The sequence below is a fragment of the Malurus melanocephalus genome, unplaced genomic scaffold, assembly GCF_030028575.1.
Source record: "Malurus melanocephalus ecotype Western Australia unplaced genomic scaffold, MMel_1.1 scaffold_345, whole genome shotgun sequence".
Taxonomy (NCBI): domain Eukaryota; kingdom Metazoa; phylum Chordata; class Aves; order Passeriformes; family Maluridae; genus Malurus; species Malurus melanocephalus.
Genome location: NW_026623577.1, coordinates 33367 through 48563, shown reverse-complemented (window position 1 = coordinate 48563; position 15197 = coordinate 33367). Strand labels below are relative to the sequence as shown.

The window sequence follows — 15197 nt, the reverse complement described above, 5'->3', positions numbered from 1 at the left end:
TCCCTTGAAATGGGATTTTAGGCAGTGTCATCCAGGCAGATCTGCTGACCACTATTGGCCCATTAAACACCAGTGCTAAAAACACAAGGGAGAAAATGAACGCTCGTTTCCACGCACTGCTGAAACCCRGCTCATTCCACAGATGAAATAAATCGCCGCAGCGATGTTCTAGCACACGGGTCACAACTGCTGATTTTGTTTAACTACCAATATCTCCAGTCAAAAGGCTTGTTATTAGAGTAGCAAAAATTATGSTTTTGTAAAACAGAATTTCACGTYCAGGCAAAAGCTGAATTCACAGCCGCTCCCTCCCTGCAAGTGGCAGACAATGGCTGGATGAAACACAGGGCACAGGTTTGTTCATCTCCTGAGGATGCTGGACCTTCTCCTGCCTGGAAACTGAGACAATTTTCCTGAACACTAAAGCTCCATCAGCCAGTAGCTCTGGTGGGCAGGAGATAAATCTGGGGAGATAAATGCRGCTCCTGGCAAGCAGGCTGCCCAGAGGGCTTGGGGCAGGTTTGTCACATCCAAGCGACGCTGTCAGACACGCGTTCCTGTGCCTTGTGTGGCGTGTCCCTCGTGTCCTGCTGTGCTGTGAGGTGGCTTTGTCACCTGCCCCGTGTCCCCTGGCTCTGCTGCACTCACGGCTCATGGTGTCCAGGCGCAGCATGCAGCACACGAAGTCCGAGAAGCCGAGCCTGCCGGCGGCATCGCCGTAGCGCAGCGACATCAGGCGCAGCAGCTGCGGGCTGGCGGCCAGACCTGGGGACAGGGACACACCGTGAGGGCACGGACCGCCTCTGGTGGCTCCTGAACAGAGCCAGCAGCCTGGGGACACCCTCGGGGGACATCCCCCGCCCCGGCACGCGTTCCCGGCTCAGCAAGCCTCTCCCCAGCTCTGTGCCGGAGATTTTGGGTAGGGTAATGGAAACCAAAGSCGTCTCACTCTCGGAGTCCCATTGTGGCTTAAGCCGGCAATCGGCAGGCACTGAGCTAACTCATCTAGCGTTATCTTGTTTTGCCTTTTTAGCTTTTCTTTTCTGTCAGAAAGGGTGATTTTCCTTGGCTCATAGCTGTAAAAGTCTTGTAGCATTTACAAAACCACTGGCTCTTCCTGCTAAAGAGGCAGATGCCGCATGCTTGTGCTATTATGCAGCATAGCATGCCTGGGATTCTTAATTTTTACATTTTCTCTTCTATTAGAAAATGGTGAAGGGTGCATTTCTTTTTTATTAGCTGATTATTCAGTATTTGTGTCACAGTCTGTTTGGATGGAAATTGGTATTCAATTGAATGAACAAAAATTGCTTTTTAGAATGATTCTTTTATTAGTTAAATAAAACTACCCTAAATGTGCTGGCTATATAAGAGGAATGATTTAAATATATTTTGCACTAAAAGCTGATTTGCGAAACAAAAGGGAAATTTTCTGCAGAGAGCTGGACTGATAGCTTTGGTTTAATGCCTTCTCTGAGACTTCAGAAAAGTCTCATTTGCTCACTCCAGGTTTTAGTAGCTCAGCTGGATGTGAAGTAACTTTCCTGCTTTTTCAACCAGCTCTAAACTTTTCAGTTTTAAATGAACTCATCATGGAGCTAAATTAGTTGAAAAAGCAGAAATAAAAGCTATGGCTTCTCCACACCTGTGTAGGGAGAGATAGAGGGAGGGAAGGGGTTTAGTACCACCATTGGCAAACTCTGGTTGCATGAGCCTAGCTGGAGGTCTCCAGCAGGAAGCAGGTACACAATGCTGAATAATTAAAGAATGGAAATCCATTTGGGCTTAAAGAAAATCAGGTAAATTTGATTCTTTTAATAAGAAGTAAAAATAGTAATTAAAAATAAATCTAATTGTTGAAATGTCTTCCTCGATTTCAATTTTAATCTACTGCAGCAGTGAGCAATGAATTCTATTTTTAACCTTTGCGAGACAGTGGGAATTCAATCAAGTTCTCTCTGGAGAGCAGATTCCAGCAAACATTGCTTATGGGATGCTGTAAACATGTTTTACACTCGTAAAACACTAACAATTTGGCCTGGTCAGTCTGGGTTATAGTTGCTCTGAAATCTGCTTACCTGGCAACATCTCTCAATTAATCTCATCAACAAGACTTGAAGGGTCAGTCCTCACTGTTCCCAAGATTTTTCAGCTGGTTTGTAAGACTACTCCCCAAACCTTGTACCTGCTGGAGTCCTATCTCTGGTTTCAGCCAAGCTTTAAAATAYAGACTTGATGTTTCCCTATTTATAAAAATTATTTTGAATCATTCGCTGTTGCCAAARAGGAGTTTGTGAATAGATGAGGCCRATGCTSCTGCATTTCAGGGCAATACTGCTGTTACTGCAGCTGACCTGCTCTACTCCCATCCATTATTATTATTGGAAGGATTGGGAAAACAGTGAAAATTAAGCAGTGTTCTGCTGGGAAAAGCAMTGAACACTTCAGGGAACAGCTGGCTAGGAGCCATATTTAGATACATTAATATCATTCCCAGAGGCAGCACCAAGCTCCCAAACACCCTCTGGGATTCCTGCTTAAAAGCCAGCACAGGGACCATCCCATTGCCAAGTGAGATTCAAATGCAGCTGCCTGGCTCAGAGGGCAGCAAGAATGAGCTTCTAATTTTCTTCCCTGCTCAGAATGACTTGTAGCCAAACATGTATTGAATTTGCCATTTAACAGTGTCTTTTTATCCCTTCAAACAGCTGCACTGTTCTGGCTGACAGGACTTTTCCATGCACCAATTTTCTTCCACTTTTACACTTGAGCATCTTTCTCACAGAATGGCCCTGGCAACTGCGCCTTTGACATTTGGCACATCAGTGCTGCACTCTTCGACAGATGCTGATGTTCTGCCCAGCTCTCAGCAGAAAAAAAAAATTACACATGCATACCCCCAGCTAATGGCGTCCAGGGACAGCAATCCTGCACCAGCATCCTTCTGGGACAGCACCCTCCGAGMTCCAGGGAGCCAGATGGGAGCTTCTCGACTGTGCAATTCCAATGGGATCGCTGGGTSAAACGGGTATTTCATGCACAAAGCCTCTGCTGAGACGACCCAGCTTCACTCGAGCACTCACTAMGAGTTTCAGCACTCAGTAGCCAACAGAGGTCAGTGCAAACTAAATAAATGCCTGTCAGTGTGGTTTTCCCTTCTAGACTTAGCCACTGCCCTGGAGGGAACTGGGGCAAGTGCAAGAATCYACTCTTCCTTTCTCCTTTCATCTACTGGATGTCTCATCCGTGACCTCGCAGATATCTTTGCATCTCTGCTGGCTCCCCAGCCCAGACCTCTGAGCAGAGCTGKGATATAACTGGCATCTCCGTGAAATCCAAGCCACTTTCTCCCTAAAGCTCTTTGTTCTTTCCTCTTCCTTTTTCCATCTTTCCCTCGCTGCCACAGGGACAAGGAAGGGRGCTGCCTGTCACCCACGGGTGTACCTGCTGCCTGTACCGCATTCTTCAGCTCAGCAACATCAAGGAACCCRGAGCGGTTTCTGTCCTCCTTGCTGAAGATGTCCTAAAATACAGGGGAAAGGCAGATTTCAAGCCCTTATCAGCATTCTCCACACTTACTGCTACAACTGATTATGTGTGTTCTCCTCCYTTAATAAATGGGCTGCAAGGAAGTTCAGCAGATGGGCTGGCCATGACAGGGGAGACCCGTTTTCAGAAGGCTCTGGCAGAACGTTTCTGTGTAAGAAATCCCACAGTTTGGCATGGGCAGAAGCCTTTTTCCTTTCCTAAAGCACCACAAGCCATATTTGAGGCGCTGYCAGTGGGAAGAGCACCATATTGAGACAGGGAGCTAGACTGGGAGGTCTCAGATTATCTCAAGAGGGCTGGAACAAACTGGAACCCACCCAAACCTGAGTCTTGAGGAAACCCTCCTGTCCTGCACCAGGGCTGAGGGAGAAGGACCCAACACAGAGAAGCTGCCTTGCATGCCCTGATAAATTTATGTGGGACACCAAATGCCATGCTCACTGCTTCTAGACCTAACACTTATCCCAGAGCAGAGACATTTCTCCCAGACAAGTTTTCATCAGATTCTATACACTTCCATTAGAAACTTCAGCAATGAGAAACGACACTTTTCAGATGACTGTTCAAGAAGTCATTTCAACTCAGAAATCTCTTTAAAAAAAAAAACAAAACAAACCAAAAAACAAACAACTGCCAGTTGGTGGCACRGACACAGAGATTTCCATCAAATTCTGAGCCTAACTGGCCTTCCTACGTTTCCCCTCAGTGTTTTCTGTGCTGGAACAGCCTCAGCTGCTCATTGGGAGCACTTTACACACCCTGCTGCCTCCCCTGCATGAACAGAGGGAACTCTGACCCACTGAGCAGCAAYCTCTGCAAGGCTTCCCCTGCAGCGCTTGGATAGCGCCGAGCATCTGCTCCCTGCTGTGGAATGCCCCAGGGTACAGAACCCACAGTATCTGCAGCATCCACAGCACCCAGAGCATCCACAGCACCCACAGTATCCTCAGAATCCACAACATCCTCAGAATCCACAGCACCCACAGCACCCACAGAATCCTCAGAATCCACAGCATCCACAGCAACCACAGCAACCACAGCACCCACAGAATCTACAGAATCCACAGCATCCACAGTATCCTCAGAATCTACAGCATCCTCAGAATCCACAGAATTCACAGCACCCACAGCACCCAGAGCATCCACAGCATCCTCAGAATCCACAGCACTCAGAGCATCCACAGCACCCAGAGCATCCACAGAATCCACAGAATTCCACAGCATCCACGGCCAAGAGAGAGAAACCCCGCCTCCTCCCATACCATGTACTTAATGAAACTTTGCCAGAGGCTCCCGAACTCCTGCAGGTTGAGTCTTCCGTTCGAGTTGAGCTGTGCATTTAGTTAAGAATCGAGCACTTAATGAGAGCTAAACCTGGCTGCCTTTGTTSCCGAGGATGCTGACTGCCTCCACAGAACTAAACGCGAGATGCAGCCTCTTCTGCCTGTTCACGTTGAGAAAGCCGAGTTTTTCTGCTCTCAGTTGTGTTTAAGTTCACCTTCCTTGTCACATTGTGCAGCTGCTCATGCCTGCGCTCACAAACAACAAAAGGTTTCTATTTATACGGTGCAAGCGAAGCTGCAGTGACATTTAGCCCCGGAGCACCGATGGAGCCCCGGGAATGAACACAGCCCCSTGGCCTCGCCTGTGACACGGCACCGCACGATCTGCTCTCGCTGGATCCTCCCGGAGAACAGGCACTGAGCAGCCCAGAGCACCAGGGGATGATCCTGATGCCTCCTGTCAGACGGCAGCAGCAGCTTCTGAGCCACGAACAGAGCAGGGGTGGCAGCAGGCATCCCCCTGGAATGATGAAGGGTTTGTCAGTGGATGTGCTCCCACACTCCATCCTCCATTCAGGAGTTCTGGGCAGATGTACAGCACCCACCCTAACGTGGATGGTGGAAACTCCCTGAAAGCAAAACTCGTCTCCAGTGAAATACAAGCAGACAAGAGCCACTGTCCTGAAACCTGAGTGAAAAAGCTGATCCTGGCTTTGCAGGCCAGGGTAGGTCACACTGTATGTGGGTTATTTGCAGGCCAAAGAATTAAAAATCCATCCTGAATTATAGCAGAGCAGAGGCTGTGTCAGCTCTTTGCACGTGCCGTGCATTCACAGTGCCCACTTATCCCAGGACAGGGAGAAAAGCCTCTTTCGCTGGCTAGATGCTGGGAGCTGGAAAAAAAAGAGGGAATTCTGGCCATTTTTATTCATTTTCTGGCAGGTTTTAAAGGTCTGAAAATGTCTCAAAGTTATTTCAAGGCATGGAGRAAAAGAGACAATGAGCAATCAGGAGGGAAGAAAACACTTGAGGGAGAACACAGGATTTCATCAAGGAGCCCTCTTGTTCTACAATGGCCAGAAATGCATTTCTTGTGTTGTCTTGTTAACAGTAAAAACACTGAGAGATTCAGCTGAGGGGAAACATACACTGGAATGGGCTGCCAGGCAAGTGCCTGGAGGTCACAGTGACACTGCTTCTGCCCCTGACACCTGTCAGCCCACTCCAGTGCCATCCCAGAAYASCTGAGCTGTGCCCAAGCTCTGYGCTGCTTCCTTGTCTCWGCTCTGCCCRAGATCCCCACCCAAGGGCAAAGCCAAGTCCCAGAGAGGGCAAAACGAGAGCAAAGGGTCAGCTGGCAGCAGGAGGTTGATCCTCAGCTTCCAGCAGACTCACCAGAGCCAGGCCAAGCACAGCAAAGCCCTGCAMAGCCAGTGGGATAGTTATTTATGGGGGACTGGGGCTAATATTTACTTGCAGAATCTCACACTGGGATGCTCAGCTCGGCCGTAGCTCAGGGCCAGGATGGGCAGCACCAGGGAGGTTTATTGCTYCTGCTGAAAGGATACATCCATCAGAGCCAAAATGCCTCTGCATGAATCAAAGCTGAACCTCCCTCCCAGGCTGGTCATTTCATCTGCAAGGGTGGACAAAACAGAAGGGATTAGCGAGAGCAAGGGGTGTGACAGCCATGGGGACACCGCTGTGGGGGAAGGACACCAGGCTGAAGGCTCACACAGCTGGAAAATCCCAGCTCTGGTTCAGGTTCTGGTTCAGCAGGAAGGGCTCTGTGCCAGGCTCAGGGAATCTGCACATCTCAGACACGTCTCCCTTCCCCAAGGACCTGTCTGGGCTCACAGGTGGCTACTGGGCACAGTCAGTGTCCACCACCCTGCATGGACAGAAATCCTTCCCTTTCGAAATAAGGAGAAGGGAAATGACAGTGACAAAGGCCACTCATGCTGAATTAGYGAGTCCCAAGAGCACTTGTGCATGGCTGGGTTGTCTCCAGCCCTCCAGCTGTGCCCCCTCACGCTCTGATCTCWCAGTGCAGCCAGACACAATGAGGAGCTTTTAAGGACAGTCAGGAGGACACCACTAAATCCTCTAATTCTAGTCTGAGGATGGGGAAGCACCAAGGACATTAGYTGGGCTGTAAAAGCTTTACCTTGCAAGATCACTTCATTCAGGAGTTGTTGCAGCTGCGAGGCATCAATGCTTGAGCCCTAATGCAAAGTAAAACACAAAGAGAGATCTGTGAGCATAAAGTTTTCCCCTGTGTCACTTTTGCCCAAAACTTCTTTTCTCAGGCGTTGTGACAGCCAAGGAGAAGCTCTCCTTGTATATCAAAGCAGCAGCAGCATCTCCTGGGGAGCACAGCACCTCCACGCTGCTGGACCACCCCTGGTCCCTCTCTACAAGATCTGCAGTGGGGTTTCAGGCACTGCCACCGCCACGGGGTTTGTCCAGCAGGGATGGGGCTCCTCCAGCCCCGAGCTGGGGAGATGTGGATGGGCTGGCACAGCAGGACTGGGAGCACAGGCACCACCAGCTATCCCGGCCACCTCCCTCCCTTGTCACCCCCGGGGCACCCGGCGTGCCAGTCCGGGCTCATTTTCACCTTCAGGCATTGATGTAACTATTAACTGCCAGAGGGCCATTGTGCAGAGACTTTTGACAGCGATTTTTTTCCTCTTGACTAAGTCAAGGAGTTCTTTATAACAGTTTATTAAACCATTAAAAGCATCTCCTGTGAACACAGAGCCTGGCTCTGAAAGAGCAGGAATCAATTACTCAAATGCTGACTGATGTCTGGTTTCCAAGTGCTGAGGAGGCAAATGGAAAATGATGCTGATGAGGGGAAGGGGGGGGGGGGACTACCCAAGGCTTTTTAATTGCTTTCAGCAAATAAACAAACTAAAGTAAAAAAAAAATAAAAAAAAAAGAAAGTACACATGCAAGCCCATCACCAGCACAACTATAAATCTCCAATATTCCACTGATATATGGCACTAGACAATCTATCCCAGCTGAATGTCCCATTTTTCTGGGGGTTTTGGCAGGTCAATCAATACCGTTTTCAGGGTATCCACTTGAGGATGGAGCTACATTTCAGGGAAAAAAAAAAGTTCTAAATGGATCTGTATCAACATCATAGATCAGTTTTCCTTTTTGCAAGTCCACATTGTTTTTTATTACTTTTTTCTAATAAGATGTTTTAGATGGGGTACCTGCTTAGCGTATCTTAGGAAAAGAGCCTTATAGGAGCTGTCCTGGCTCTGTCTTYGAACGTCCTGCATCAAAGACAAAGTGCAAACATGAATAATTCAGTCACAAAACAACTGGARGCGAAAGTCTGCCAATCCAAACAGCACTTCAGAGGGGCAGTGAATGTACAGCAGAGGCTGCAGTTTTCAAATCCCCAAAATAAAGTGGACCAAGAGGGAGGAACAGCCACTGCAATGAAGGAAGAAGCATAGTCTGGATATTGGCATTCAGTAAAACTGGAAAGAAGTTCAGGGCCTAAGGAAGATGACAGAACATATCCACAGTGGAATTCAGCAAGTCAATACATGAGTATAGAGATACAAAGCCCAATCCTTATTGGTGGACAATGGACCACTGGCTTGGGGCACGTGAAGATGCACGTGATCCAAGAAAACAGAGTAGGAGTTGATCTTTCCTTTCTCTTGTACTTCTCAGCCCCAAGACAGGCTCCACTGTACCTGAGCAATTGCAACTCAGTGGTCAAGTGAATTTTTTCAACYTTCCAGTGAAAAGATCCACCAGGCATTAAGGGGAATTATCCTCAACACAATAAAATTTTCAAAAAAAAACTAAGCCGAAAACCCTGCATGATGCCTTCATCTCTGTGTGAGATAAGAAGCCCAAATATCTGAACAAGAGCAGAATATGTGGGTACCACAATTCATCAAAATTAAAAGATTGGCTATGGACACAGCCAAATAAACTGACAGCTTGTCAGTGGAAGCAGAGAATAAGCCACCACTTACACTGCCCTTCTGATGGGGCTTAATTGTGTGCTGGAAAATGAATCTCAAGGAAAGGACTCTGCTTTCTCTTCTCCTGAAGCCGCTTCACACCTCTGGCTTCAAAGACCTGCCCTGCTGTAAACAGCAGCCTCTTCCTGGCTGGGTTTCACTGGTGGGACCAGCATGGACCGGACCAGCCCTGGCAACGTGCACAGCTCACAGCAAGGAAATCAAACAACCCATTGTAGCTGGGCTGGACAGGCTAAAATGTGGCTTGAGCTAGAGATGCARCCAGTTTCAAAGTGTAACTTGCTTTGTGTCTCTGTCTCTGAACATAACCTGATGAAAATCAGAAGAAATCTGCTTTGAGTCTCACCCCTATGGACTCCTGTGCTTTGTAGGGTACAAGCACTTAAATGAAGTCATTCCCATGGGAAAGGCATTTCCAACCCCACTCACAGGAATACAGTTTCCCTCTCTGTCCCCCACAGATATATATCCATTTCACAGACATTGCAAGCATTTAGAATCTTTTAAGTGTCCTTTCCCCTGCTATATTTGGTTGGTCAAAGTGTTAAAGATGGTAAGGTGAGAAGGACAGATGGACAGGCTGATAAAGGGACTGTAYGAGACCTGTTTCCTTAAAAATCAGGCTCTGAAATAGGAATATGTGAAAAGGAAGGGTTTTTCTGTCAGTCCCATCTCTCCAGAGAGGTGCCCTGCTCTCCCAAGAAGGTTGCAGGGTGCCAGGGTCGAATTCTGGGACAGGGAGAAAGATAAAGAGGAGTCAGCAGAGGTGACCGAACGATCAGGGGTCTGGGATYTGTTCACCACCACCAGAGCCTACACCGGTTTCAAGCTCTTACCATTGGCAGCACTGGGTTGGTCAGGGAGTTTGAGTTCCTAGAAAAGAGTTACWAGAGTCAAACTGGGAGGAAAGAGGCCTCACCACACAGAAGACAGAGCTGCCCTGCCTTGTGCCACAGAAATGTTTCACCTCCTTTCTTTCTGCCCAGGAGGAAAAATAGCATGGGGGCTATTAAAAGGCAACACCTTCTAAATGTCTGCAGACTGCCTGAAACTGGGCCAGGGTCAYCCTTCCTAAGGCACACTCAGCAACCACATTCAGTGCTTTAGCTTTGCTTTTGGTAGAGAAATAGAGCCTGCCTCTGTTACACACCTAAATACCTATATACCTTTATACAGGTGAGTGCTGCAAGGATCACTGGAAGGTCATTTCCACCCTTGGCCTGGCTCGGAAGGTCTGTGAGAGTCAGAAGATTTCCTGAAAAGGGCATTTCCAGGGCTGAGCTGTCCCACACATGACTCATCCCGCTGAAGGCAGTCCAGCCCACAGCAGCAGACTCCTCATGTTTGCTTTCCATCACTCAGGAATTGCCTCAGTCGGGTCTGGGCTATTTTAGCCAGGCCAAAGCCTAGAAAGCAATCTCATTATTGAGATACAGCCCAGTGAGGTCAGAGCTACAATCACATCCACTGTGAAGCTTTCTGAAGGGAAGCCACTGCCCAGCTGATGCCTGCTGGTCACTGGGGYTTGATTCCCTGAGTAAACCACACCCAGATATTCACAGGGAACATGAATGTGTGTGTGGCAATAGCTGCCACTGCATGAACTCAAGATACCATTGTTCACTAAACTCATCTTCAAGGCTGCTCTCATGCCTGAGCCCTGCCAGCCTGTCTGTGAGGTGGCTGAGTGGAAGGATCAAAGCCTTTCACTGCTCCTGGCTTCTCCAGGACCCGCTCCCAGCAGAATGGGATGTGATCCATCTGGCACCCAGCCGGCTGAACATGATAAACTACCCAACAGCTGCTGAGAATTAAGGAAAACAAGCTCCCAGTCCTCCCTTCAGCAAAGAGAAATGTCCCCACACCCAGGAGTGGAGGACACATCTCGATTACTGCTCTCTCGTGTGGCTCTCTATACCAAAGCTGAGACCCTTTGTGGCTGAGATGAGCCCCTGYCCTGCCCTGGCCACCCCTGCACAYCTGATCCCCYCAACACAGTGCTTTACCCTCCTCTGTGCCTTCCCAACCCCYTTCCAAAAAGCAAATTGCCACATCAGTTATCTTGAATTAAACAGTTGAGTCCTGGCACACTGTAGCCCGGAGTATTYAAGGAGTGAATATCATCTTACTCAGGGTAGACCTGATTCTTTATGAAAATCCGTAAGAGAAATTCGAATTCTTGGTCCTCTGCTGCAGCAGGAACAACAGCATAGGTTCCTGGGCTCAAGATGAAGAAGCTGGTCACATCTCGAGTCCGGATAAAAATTTGTTTCAGAACTCTGGAGTTCTCCTGGAAGAAAAATACAGCCAGTTGTGTTCCCTTCCTGGTAAGAAGCCAAGTAAATCAGARAGCACACTCCCTGCAGCCTTACATTCCCACCCCTCTCTAAATACACACTGCATGTGGCACTCCTCCACCTCCCCAGCATCCTGGAAAGCCCATCCAGGGCACTGACAGACTTTTTTCAACGACATGTCAGAGTTGCTCAAAGGTGGAGGAGCTGAAAGAAACAGAAGGCAAAACGAATGTAAGATCTGAAGAGAGTTTCAATTAAYATTAAGCAGACTGGAGTTCGTGAAGGAATCAAGGATGAACTATTTTACTATWAATTGCCTGAGATCTTCTGTGACTCAAAGGGGTCAGAAAGCCCTCTAAGCATGTCACCCAGAYGACAATGCTTCAAGAATCACAATCCAAACCAGCAAGTGTCACAAGAAAACTGAGTATTCTGATCTTAGCATTCTGATCTTCCATCTGTTATTCCAGTATTTTTTGCTGAGATGAAACAAATAYAATGCAACAGCTATTACTATGATGACATGTAAAGATAGCATAATAAAAAACCCTTCCTTAACATATTCCCCAAAATATATCAGCCTGTATAAATTCCATTTAGAATGGTTATACAGCGTGGCAGAGTTATTTATGAGCCATGCCTTTGGGAGACAATAACATAAAACTGCTATTTTGGAAGGAAAAAAAAATAGGATGACTACTGTTACAGACGTCTGGGAGGTACACAGACTGCCAAGTATTATGGGTCAGATCTTGAGCAGATAGAAATGGGCAGTGCTGCAAAAAAATAAATGGTATAATACTTTTTTTCTTTTTTTCGCTTTTGAGCCTTATTCCCCATTCCTTCTGGTAAAAAGCAGAGGCAGATTAATATCTCAATGGAATCAGAGATAAGAATCAGCCTCTATACATTTCTCAGCTCTATCACACCACATTAAACTTCCCTCACAGCCGTGTATTAGTGTCCAACGTCTATATTTAATCAAAGGCTTCCTAGAGCTATCAGATATGTCCATTCTGGTTTGCATCCTTGCCTGCACTGCRTTATCCTCTCATCCTGCCCAGGGATAATGCTCCTTTAACTTCACAGCAACAATTTGATTCATCTCAAAAGGYACCGAACAATGGACGGCGCTGCTAATGAATCACAGCAGTGAGAGCAGACCAGGGAGGAAGGGTGAGGCCACATGAATCTTACCAACTGTACCTTCCTTGTACAAAGAAACCCCCTGTAAAATTCCACTCAAAGATGCTCTGACTGTCCTCAGGCACTGAGGCCGAACACTGGGAAATGAACGGAGGGAATGGCACTCACACCTGCTCTGGTTGGAGCTCCTGGACTTGGCTTTTGCTGCTACCTGGACAGGACACCAGGCTGGTTGTGAGGAGCTGGCAGACCAGCTTTTACATTAAAATACTTAGAGTGTGTCGGTGAGGGAGTATTTTCTGTGCAGCCCTCTGTGTGGATATGCACATTATATATATCATTACATCAATAAAAGCCGTGCTGTGGCAGAGCAGTCTGCCTTCACTGCCCAGGTGCTCCACAGTAATCCTGTGCCCCCAGTAATGCTCTGTTATGGCCCTGCTCTTCAGTTCCCATGCACGAGGTCACTGAAAAGGTCACAAACCCAGGTGACCTGAGCCCAAAGTGAGCCTGAGGTGAGCTGTGGGCTCACCCACAGAGGCCACAGAACCCAGGCCTGACAGGCTCATCAGGGCTCATCCATCCTTGGGAACAWAACCAAGAGAGAGGAAACACACCTGAGCATCAACTGGAGGGGAAGAAAAATTTTAACTATAAAGCAAGAATAGAGAAAATCTGTCTCCTAGTCTGCTTGCCGATTAAATAACCTCTCTTTTGAGGGAACCAAGACCTACATCATCATCTCCCCGTGAAGGTCATTGCTGTTAAAAAGGGTGACTAATCAAGGTAGAGTGCATTGTGCAAGAGCATGCAGGGACCTCTGTGTCCCGACTGGAAGGAACTGGAAGGAGCAATTCCCCATTTACCAGGAGCAGCAGCTCTTTCTGAGTGGCACASCCGGCCCCAGGGAGCCCTGCAGGATCAACACCTGCACAGGGCAGAGGACAGCCTTGCACAGGGCCAGKGAGTTCCACCTGCTGCAGGGATGCTCCTTTAATGACATCTTTTATTTCTCAGACACAGTTTTTTTTATGAGCTACAAAGCCATGCTCTTCCTTTATGAGGGACTGTTAAACTTATGGCATCAATTATTTAAAGCCTGGGACTAGGGCAAACCTCTCCAGTAACGAGGAGAATGTGAAATCAGGGTTACAGCAATCCCTGCTTCCCTTTTAGTCTTTGGGTTAAGAATGATGGCCTCCCACACTTTGGGAAAGGTATCCATCCATCCACACTGGCAACTGTGCTTTCAGTAAGCCTGGTAATGCTCTGGGAACAGCTAGAAAAAGAACCTCTGGACAACCTCCAAGAAAAAARCCCAGAGGAATTGTAGTGGAGGTCCCAGGTATGTGAGCGGATTTCCTCTACACTGGTACTGAGCACAGGCTCCCATGTATGCTGTAAATGTTTTTACACAGCTTTTCAGAGAGAAAACAGGAGGATGAGTAAGACAGGCCCACTTTGGGGAACGAGAGACCATCTGCTTCCCATACCTGCAGTGTGCTCAGGGCTGTGGCTGGTGCTGGCTGTCACGCCTTSTGCCCCGCCAGCACGGCATGTCACCAGTGCTGCTGGGTACAGAGGACATTGCCYTGGCACAGCTTCTAACCCAGGGACTCCCTGAGCTTCCCAGGGCTATTTTGGGATGCTACAGAGCTAAAAGTGCAACCTTTGTTCCTTAAGACGTGAATAAAAGAAACTAAGCCTGCTTAACTCKGCTTCTRCTGTGGGTTTCTACAACAGAAGGCRYACAGAAATTAACTCCACACACTGACATTTTTACAGACCCAAAMGCAATCCAGCCTTTCACTGCCACRCACAGATAATAAACCACACAGGGAACAACAGGGCCCACACCATATCTGATTGTGCTTACCGTGGTGATGAAAAAGCCAATCTTCAGGTTTTTTTTGTCCTGCATATGCTCAGSTTTTTTTTGCATGAGTGAAATCGCTACGTTATAGGTTTTTGGGTCGTGATCTAGCACTTTGAAAAAATACCGAGGGTTTGTTGAAACCGCACCTGCTGAGAAAGTGTTCATGGGTTAACAGTAGGCACACAGACATTCCAGCAGCAGCCCACTGTGTAAAGTCTTGCTTATGTGGACCCAGAGGAACAGGGAGWCACTGCTCCAAGATCCTTTCAATACAACAGAGCACCTCAGTCAACACATGAGCACTAGAACTTGGGGCATCTGGAGTTGAACTAATTGCACATTTATCATTTTGGAAACCTCTGACAAAGTCACAGAAGTCATGTGGATTTCTCAACCCCCTACATCTGCTTCACCTACATGGCACATTTTCCCAGCAGCAGCAAAGCAGTGACTCTTAATCAGGCACCTGCCCCAGTGGCAGAGCTGAAAAGCACYGTGGCTTTGAGATGGCAAGCACACAGAAAAAGACAAAATGGTGCAAAGGTATCCTCTCCTTCCTTCCTGTTAATGTCAAGCACCAGAGACAAACAGCTGCTTCTTGGCCAAGGCTTTGGTTAACAGGAAGCATTCCTGATTTAAAAAATAAAAACAATGACACGCCCAAACTGGGGGAAAAGGACTGAGATGGCAGCAGACTAGACTTCACGCCAGATCCCTGTGTTGGGTGGGCTTGAAAGCTGCAAATTAGAACGATTGTTCTTGGACAGGAACTTTACTAAGAGCTGTTAGAAAACACAGGTCCAAGGAAAATGTCTCTGCCCAGACCCTCTCAGTTGAGCCCCTGCACCTCCCTGCTCAGTCCCAGTGACCACAAGTGCAGCAGCACAGGCAGTGCTTTGCTCTCACACCTTGAAGWGATCAGGTTAGGAGGGGATGCTGAAATCTGCAAGCTAAAACCTGCTTGCTGCTAAGTCAAGGATCACGGTTTGAGAATGAAAGAGGGCTCCTCACTGATCACACACTA

At 47.8% G+C, this 15197-nt stretch overlaps 1 protein-coding gene across 1 annotated transcript in view; it reads right to left on the bottom strand.

Moving 5' to 3' along the window:
* CAPN13 (calpain 13) overlaps window positions 1-15197 on the bottom strand; it is a 40932-nt gene that overhangs the window by 2761 nt on the left and 22974 nt on the right. Inside the window, exons 10-18 of the mRNA XM_057378194.1 lie at window positions 14174-14319; window positions 10984-11144; window positions 9691-9727; window positions 8063-8125; window positions 7000-7057; window positions 6401-6468; window positions 4812-4880; window positions 3445-3523; window positions 649-765 (exon numbers count right to left, since the gene is read on the bottom strand). Of these exons, the coding sequence (XP_057234177.1) occupies window positions 649-765; window positions 3445-3523; window positions 4812-4880; window positions 6401-6468; window positions 7000-7057; window positions 8063-8125; window positions 9691-9727; window positions 10984-11144; window positions 14174-14319 (798 nt within the window). The remainder of the gene's footprint in view (window positions 1-648; window positions 766-3444; window positions 3524-4811; window positions 4881-6400; window positions 6469-6999; window positions 7058-8062; window positions 8126-9690; window positions 9728-10983; window positions 11145-14173; window positions 14320-15197) is intronic.